Genomic DNA, 8,903 nt, shown 5'->3' with positions numbered 1-8,903 from the left:
CAACTACGAGAAAGTAGTATTGGCCTGGCTTCACAATCCCAATGAAGTCTTTAAGTCGTTAACCTGGTTTTCAAGAAGAAACCTAAGCTTAAGTATAATCGACTGTATCTAATACAACTTGTATCACACAGGAGGTGTGGGGATTAGGTTTCCCAGTTGCTAGATTTCTCCCTTATATAGTCTTTCAAATCAGGATTTGCAATCAATTTTAGCTTGGTAACAAAGCATTTAATATTCACCGTTAGATGAAAACCTAATTAGATTCAAGCTAATATCTTTCAACCGTTGGATCGAAAACTTAGCATATTACACACAAATGAAATGTACGATTTTAGGTTTGTGTAACCGTACCCAAACATGTACATTTGTTGGTTCAACAATAGTTAACCAAATGGTTATACATATGAACACTTTCATATCAACCATATTCTTCTTCACCATAACTAGTTCAAATGACTCAAATGAACTAGTTAGAGAGTTGTTCAATTGAAAGGAAATCTTATGTAACTACACAAGACACAATTGAAACAAAGATGATTCGATTCGATGAATCGGTTTATGAACAAGACACAATCGAAGCAAAAACGATTTGATTCACTCGAATCGGTTCATGAACTTTATATCCACGGTTTGCATTTTGCATTCCTTAGTTAATATAAATAAGTTCACAAACAATCGTCTTTAGATATAACAAACTTAAGTTCGCAGACTTAGTTGGCGGCCTTAAGTTCCCGGAAGGAGTTCTCAAACTCCATCAGATTTTCTCGGGTCGAGAACTTCCGCCAGTTCGCGGACTGGGTTCGCGGACTGAGTTCACGGCTCTTGTTCCGGTTCTTTTGATCAACAAAGTTCGCAAACTTCGGTTCAAGAAAAAGTACTTATACATATATGTGTTGCCACACAATGATTATATCCATCATTGGTTATATAATATAAACTCTCATTTCAATCATTGAAACATTCTTAGAGGACGTTATTATATAGTTGTTATTCCCAAACTATTTTTCGTCAAAGTAAGCAATTTTCAAAGTGATTGAAACGTATCATGACTTTCGTAACTAGGTAAAGATGAACTCGGCCAAAGAAAAAGCTTACCAACACATATTTAGAGAAATAGATAGGCGAGATAAACTCGGCTCAAAATAGAAAATGTGTATAATCAAAGTCTATGTAGCAAAACGACTTTTGTCTCCAAATAGGATATAGAGTAGATAGACTTCTGAGTGATAGATAAGTTCAAGTCTCCACATACCTTTTAGTTGATGAAGTTCCACCAGTTTCTTGAGTAGTCCTTCGTCTTATATGATGATTTCCATGGAGTTCTTGAGCTCAACTACACTTTCTATCCTAGTCCGAGACTTAGCTATAGTAGACTAGAAATCAAGACTTATAGTTTTGATCACTAACATTGACAAACATGCTTGAGATAGCAACGCCTGCGAGTTCGACCGAGCAATGCTCTAACATGTTCAAAATTTGTTCAAGTAAGTTTTGAATAATATACTAACTTAACCTTAATTTGTGTTTTTTAGGAAGCCTTGGCTCTTTCCCGATACCAAGCTACTCGTCTCAAAGAATTTGAGCATGAGCAATGCTTTTGGATCACAAAAGAGTTTCTTGAGTATTTGAACAAAACTTGACTATTTAAGTGTAATGCTCTAAGTTTTATTTTTTCCATTCAAGTATAATGGGATGTAAAGTGGTTTAATTATGTAATGATAACATTATGAATTGATGAATGAAAGTTAAAAGTTTGATGAATTATGGCCACACAATTCAGGAATACCAGATTTATGGCTAGGTAAACCATTTGTAATTCATGAAATCAAACGTAATGGCGAGAATAAGCTGCTGCAACTTGTTATTCCCAGCTGAGACATAAATTCCAAGTCGTAACTTCTACTGAAAAACATGTTAAGTCCAGGAAGGCTAAGGACCCAGCCGATTTCCAATTTACGGTAGGGTCATGGTCTATTATCCAAACTGTAAATTTGATAATTTCAATTTTTCTTCCATTTACGTCAAAACGGTTAAGTCATTACTGTACAAAACCTAGTCGAAAGCACTTATAAATTTTCAAAAACTCTTTGTTTTTCCTTTTAAAAAATTGAACACACATAAAACACAATAGACCAAAATGGTTCTTCATTCATTGAATCGAAAAAGCATACATCTTTTTTAACATTGATAGAATTGATCGTAACATTTCCATTAAACGCTTAATCGTATAGAAAACATAGGTAGTATTTTCCAATATCCGGTAACAATCATCTTGTTATAACTCTTTCCGTGAACCACTGGAAAAACAAATCACTTATAAGTTAGATATTATTATTCAAAACTATTTCTAATGAAATGACTTATTAAAGAACTTACCCTCATGTAGCACCATGCGTAGTGGGATTGGCTTCATTTACGGCTTTGATTTCTTTTTTGAAAGCTTCGCATTCTTCGAAGAGTTTCTCGAATCTTTTCTTAATAATTTCCAGAGTTCTTCCATTATGATTTTTGTTTAATACCACAAAAATTATGAATATACGTTTCCAAAAAGATATGGAATTTTGATCTATGTCATTGTCTAGATATCTTCATCTGTTGTTTGACCGTCACCCATGCTCTAACAATAGCAGAATCTTCAAAATAAAGGTAGGGAGTCACCATGGTGTTTTTTCTTCTTTTTTTTGGACGACAAAAAGATGAGAATGAATTTGAAAGCTTAAAACTAGAATTTGGGTGAGGAAGAGGTGATAAAAGGATTTCCTTTTATAGAGTTTAATGGCCGAACGACTTTTTTTTTAGAGACTCAACTATATATTGGTCCAATTAAAAAAAAAACAATAAATAAATCGACTGAGAGTCTTGACACCAAAATCGGCTGGATAACCTAGCCGTATATGACCTTCACGGCTGGGTTTACAGCCACGAAAGAGATACAGGTGACTCTGGATGATGATTTCGGCCAGGATTTCATCCTCACACGGCCGTAATCATGAAAGACGACTAAGACTTCTTAGATTTCCAACCGAAACTTTCCTTTACGGCTTGGAAGGGAGATTTTTCCCGGCCGTTCATATATGCATAAAGGTTGGTGATCATTTGCTTCCAAGACTTTCAAAAAAAAATCATCTAAATCATCATTCTTCTTCGTCTAAATCAAAACAAAACAAAAAAACACAAAGTTTTGATTTTCAAAAGATTGATCATTCGATTAATCTAATCTATTCACTAATTTCGATTAGTTTAGTCAATCACCCTAATTAATACTAATTTAATTAAGAGTAGATTAACCATTATTAAAAATAGTAGGATCAGAGGTTATGACATTTACTATTTCATGACCACTTTTTGTCATGTAGTCAGCCAAAAAACTCAAGTGGGCGAAACCCTAATAATGAAGTTCTTTGTTTACCCTTTCTGATCAATGTAAGTGTAACCTTTCTTTATCACTAAAAAAATAAAATTGTGAACAATATTCGAAAGAAAATTGTTATTTTATGAAAAAGAAAGAATTGCTTAGACTTTCTTCTTAAATACCATACAAGTGTTTTGGTTTATAAAATTAAATAATAATTATAAATTTTATATATATTCTACTTGAAGCTCTTCATCAATGCAAATGCAAATTTCCCGGTGTATGAAAATCTTAGATATATCTTACTCAAAAAAAAAAAAAAAACCAGTAACTTCTCTCAATAAACCAATAAATTATGCTTCAAAAGAAAAACAACAATTTTCGCAGCATAAAGGACTAGTCCCATAAAGCGTGATTCCGGAAATTTGAGCAACCAAACACGCCAAATAAATTATAATCCCATATAATGTCCCAATGACACAAATATTACCTTCAAGAGTCCACAACGAATGACTTATTTGAAGCTAAGCGAAATGGGTCTGAAGCCAACCTCACTATGGATGATAGGCATCCCTAACTTAATCACAAGAGTTTCGTGTAATAATATCAAACGAAAACTCAATTTCTGTTTCTTTTTTTCCAAAAAAATTGCCACGGATTTAGATAAATATTAGTTATGCGTTAAAAAAAATTTAATAGAAAAAAATAGAGATATAATAGGAAAATAAGAGTTTAGTAAAACAAAAGAGTTAAAAGAGTAAAATACAAAATTCCCAAACGAAAACTACATACCCGTTGAAAATCACACGGAAACTGAGTTTACTTAAAGTAGTTTTTCAACAAAAATTCAGTTTCGTGTGGTTTCGCTTAGCTATAAGGTGCATCAGATCTGATCAATCGCTGCATTTAAGTACACGGAAGACCATAGTAATTGGATTTCACTATGATTAAGCTATAGGTTTGGCCTTAGGTGCTTTCTGTTAACGGGTCGTGAGTGATAACCCCAAAGGTGTCATTATTCATCCACTAAAAACCCATCAAAACAAAAGTAACACAAAAACCCCAAATATATCACTATCAACCACCAATCACCACCAACCAGTAACACCATTACTAATCAACGATAACATGACAAACAACATCACTGCCACTATCCTACCATCACCAACCAGCAACACCATCATCGCCGCCACCACTACCACCACCACCATATCCACTATCAATATATACCAGTACCACCACCTCCACCAACCAGCACCACTCATCACCATCAGCTTCATAACCATCATTGCCACCATTAGCTACCACTACTAGCAATCAACATCACATCCACCAACAATAACTAGCACTATCATCACCATAAAAAGCACCACCACTAACCAGAACCAGTACTACCAAAAATTTGGTTTCATCATTAAAATTTTTGGTTTCATGATAAAAAAAATAGGCAAAAATAAGTTGAAACCAAATTTGGTTTCATCATAGAATTTAATGAAACCAATTTTGTTTTCATCATAGAATTTGATGAAAAAAATTGTTTGGGTTTTTATATCAATTTTGTTTAATATGGAGTTTTAATTGTCCCAACATTTGAACGGAGTTTTTGTACTCCAAATTTGGTCACCTTGGTGTTTTACTACTGATTCTGTTAAGAAAAAAAAAAGTTTGGATTTTTAGGCGAGGCTACCCACTACCACTAGTTACATGACATTACAAAATAAAAACAACATGACTGACTGTGAACTACTCTCAAACATGACGAAGTAACCAATCTCCAATAACAGAATCTCAGTTAACAGAATCACGTATACTAAAATCACAAGTAACCAGTAACAATTGGAGTAACACCCGATATACATGAGATACCAGTAACAGTAGCAGTAACACCCGCTTACATACAGGAAGCTTGGATCGTTGAGGCATGATCACAACCCTAGAACAGATTTTAATTTTTTTTCCGAAGATCAAGACCTTCCAAAACTATTTTATCAGAATCTTTGCCGGCCTGAAAACTTAGAACTCGCCGAAAAAATCGTCGGAGTTGCTGTCGCTGCCGGAAAAGCTCATCACAAGATTTGTGGCAAACATCAAACAGATAGGTAGAGTACTAGATACTTGGTCATTTATCCCACTTTAATCACGTGCATACCATCTTCATACGTCTGGTCGACCTAAGTGCAAAAATGGTGCATGGGTTAGGGAGAGTACTAGATACTAAAAGAACTATCTTAATAAAACTGGTGATATCGGGATGAGGTTTCCAGTAAATAAATTGGATTTTCAGCTCATCAACTCATCGATCGTGTCTGCCATGTGGTACTCAAAATTATCAATTTTTTTGTTGTTATTGGGAACTCAAATTGTCATTCAACTTTGAAATTTATAGGCGTCCGATAGTAGCAAAGGAATCGCGAAAACTGCTGCATCAAATTATAATAGTCGCTTCCGGAAGTTATGCAACACGGCTATAGTTTGTCACATTACATGGGATACTGCACCAGTAGAGATTCACTGTCTCCGTTGAAGTTAGCAAAGGCTATCTAAAATATGTCAACGCAGACTTTGATTAGTTTCTAATGGAAAACTCTAAAACTCCTACAACTTGGGCCAGTTTGGGGCACGATCAATCCAGATCTTTGATCATTCCCATCTTCACCCCACCACCAATCCAATGCACCTCCTTCTGACTTTAGTTAGCTCTCTGCAGAATTATGAAAGTGTAGATTATGGGGATCATTAAATTTTGAAACTCCCAAGAACAACCAATTACAAGTTAACAAAAAATCTTAATCGATGGATGTGTAAACCTTAAGCAATGGTCATCGGGTAAATCTTTTTGCCGGATCTACAGAACATAATTGCCGGAGATGACATCAAAATGTTTAGGCTATGCATCTGGAAAAACTGCTACTGCTGTTTCATCGCAGTCCTCTTCATTGGTGCTTACATGTATTCTGACTATATCGGCAGTGTAAGTATTTCCATAGAGCATTGCACATTTCAAATTGTTGATATAGAACAAATGTCTAATATCTCATTTTCGCTTACAATTTGCAGACTATACTCCTACTTTCAAATAATAGCTTTAAAATTCCAAGAGAAAAGACTCCGAACAGACGTGAGGCTTCACTCAGCTGCGTGTTAGTAAACCAGACATACTCCTGCCCATCAAATTCTCCAGGTAATGAAGATAGTACCATTTCATCATCATCATCGTCAACGGAAGTGTGCCCTGAGTACTTTCGCTGGATTCATGAAGATTTACAGCCATGGAGAAACACAGGAATTACAGAAGAGGTCGTGATGAGTGCAAAGAGTAGAGCGGGTTTCAGATTAGTGATTGTTGATGGAAAAGTGTACGTGGAGACGTATAAAAAGGATTTAACTATCGCTTCCAGGGACACATTTACAATCTGGGGTATTCTGCAATTGTTAAGGAAGTACCCAAAAAAGTTACCGGACCTGGATTTGATGTTTGATCCCCATGATAGACCTGTAATCAAATCTGAGGACTATCAAGGACCCAATGCGAAAGCCCCGCCACCGATTTTTCGATACTGCAACCAACCCGGCTTTATGGATCTCGTACTTCCAGATTGGTCCTTCTGGGGTTGGTAAGTATTTCATTGCTCATTTAACAGTTTCAAGTTTCCAGTAAGATATGCAACTGGTGAGTCCACAAGGTTTACATAGCATAGTTGCTAACTTTCTTTCAGCAACCGGCCGTAAATCTTATACCCCACGTTCTTTTTAGATCATGCATGAATTTTCATCCTGTCAGAGCATCCACAGTGGGCGAGTATAACCAAATTTATGGGATGAGATCGTAACACAGTGGGACGGAGTAAAGATCAAATTTGGACCAAAGATCAAATTCCAGACCAAATATGGTCGCGACCAAATCCCAAATTCTAACATAGTCGGGCGTAAATTTAAAGTACGCTTGTTGCTGGGCGTAAATTTAAAGTACGCTTGTTAACGGGCGGAGATTTAAATTACGCCCGATGAAATTTTAATTAAATAAAAAAAAAAAGAATGAGGCGGACTTTTAAAGTCCGCCTGTTAAAATTTACAAAGAATGGGGCGGACTTTTAAAGTCCGCCTGATGGAATTTTAGTGAGGCGGACTTTTAAAGTCCACCTGTTAAAATTTACAAAGGATGGGGCGGACTTTTAAAGTCCGCCTGATGGAATTTTAATGGGGCGGACTTTTAAAGTCCGCCTGACGAAATTTTAATCATGTACCGTTGCGTCACACCACGGACTAAACCCAAATTTTGGTCTTTTTTTTTGATCTTTGATCTTTGGTTTTGATCGCACCACTGCAGTTGCTCTCAGGCCGTTTAAATGTTGCTTACCAATAACTTTACAGGCCTGAGATTAACATTAAGCCATGGGATACAACATTAGAAGAAATAAAAGAAGGAAATACGAGAACAAGATGGAGGGATAGAGACCCTTATGCCTACTGGAAGGGAAATCCCAATGTTGCAACGACTCGGAAAGACCTGATATTGTGTAATGTGTCTGAAAAGCAGGATTGGAAGGCCCGTCTTTATGTCCAGGTAACAATTGCATACTATAATCTCCCTTTCTTTGCCGTTTTACTTTAACAAAGCCTGTGATACTAAATGTACGTTAACTGAACTACTTATATTTAACAACAAAATTTGTTAGGATTGGGAGAAAGAAACTCAAAATGGTTTCCGTGAATCAAATTTAGCAAATCAATGCACTCACAGGTCAGCTTATGTACTCTCTTGTTTATAAATAGTTCATTCAGTCCAGTGGACACAATTGTCTTGGCATGGCTAATGAAACTAACTGATAGCCGTTTAATAGGTACAAGATTTATGTCGAAGGATATGCTTGGTCTGTTAGCGAAAAATACATTCTAGCTTGCGACTCTTTAACTTTATTGATAAAGACCGACTTTCATGATTTCTATACTCGAAGTCTTTTACCTATGAAACATTACTGGCCGATCAAGGATGGCGATAAGTGCAGGTCTATTAAGTTTGCTGTTGAATGGGGCAAAAACCATACAGAAAAGGTAAATTCATTTTTCTCCTCGAATCGACTCAAGGACTGCGTAGACTGCACTGTCATCTGGATGGCTTCATTTCGTGCACTGTATTCCAATAAAAGCCTTCTCCATTTTGAGATTGTACGTGGCACCTAATTTTGTTTATTGTGTATAGGTTAAAGAGATCGGTAAAACTGCTAGCAACTTCATTCAAGAAGAAGTGAAGATGGATTATATTTATGACTATTTGTATCATCATTTAAACTTATACGCCAAACTACTGCGATACAAACCAGTTATACCCCCAATGCTGTGGAGTTTCTGAGACAATGCTCTTTATCTTCAATCCTTTTTTAGACAGAAAACTGATTCTATCCGAGAAGTTGAGATGTGGGAGAATATGTTTTGGGAGAGTCAACCCAAGTAGAGCTCAATGTTATATGCAAAATTCATAGTTTATGTAGTTACTGGTATTTTGTTTTGTTAAATTACTTTACCTTAAATTCATAGTTCTTGATTTGGTAAT

General features: G+C 35.8%; 1 protein-coding gene across 1 annotated transcript; it reads left to right on the top strand.

The window, feature by feature from the left end:
* The first annotated feature begins 5,979 nt into the window (after positions 1–5,979).
* On the top strand, positions 5,980–8,898 carry LOC113292570 (O-glucosyltransferase rumi-like). Its single transcript, XM_026541460.1, has 6 exons — positions 5,980–6,323; positions 6,410–6,966; positions 7,724–7,916; positions 8,029–8,093; positions 8,194–8,404; positions 8,553–8,898. Exons 1-6 carry the CDS (start codon positions 6,231–6,233, stop codon positions 8,700–8,702), a joined length of 1,269 nt encoding a protein of 422 aa, XP_026397245.1. The 5' UTR covers positions 5,980–6,230; the 3' UTR covers positions 8,703–8,898.
* Positions 8,899–8,903: the final 5 nt, after the last annotated feature.

Source organism: Papaver somniferum, chromosome 7 (assembly GCF_003573695.1).
Source record: "Papaver somniferum cultivar HN1 chromosome 7, ASM357369v1, whole genome shotgun sequence".
Lineage (NCBI taxonomy): Eukaryota > Viridiplantae > Streptophyta > Magnoliopsida > Ranunculales > Papaveraceae > Papaver > Papaver somniferum.
The sequence above is the reverse complement of the archived record's forward strand: the minus strand, read 5'-3'. Positions and strand labels throughout refer to the sequence as shown.

Excerpts from the sequence above, each read along its gene's own strand:
- LOC113292570 (XM_026541460.1), top strand. The coding sequence starts at position 6,231 with ATGTTTAGGCTATGCATCTGGAAAAACTGCTACTGCTGTTTCATCGCA. Across the intron at positions 7,917-8,028 it reads AGGCCCGTCTTTATGTCCAG|GATTGGGAGAAAGAAACTCA; the intron begins GTAACAATTGCA and ends AAAATTTGTTAG. Across the intron at positions 8,094-8,193 it reads GCAAATCAATGCACTCACAG|GTACAAGATTTATGTCGAAG; the intron begins GTCAGCTTATGT and ends GCCGTTTAATAG.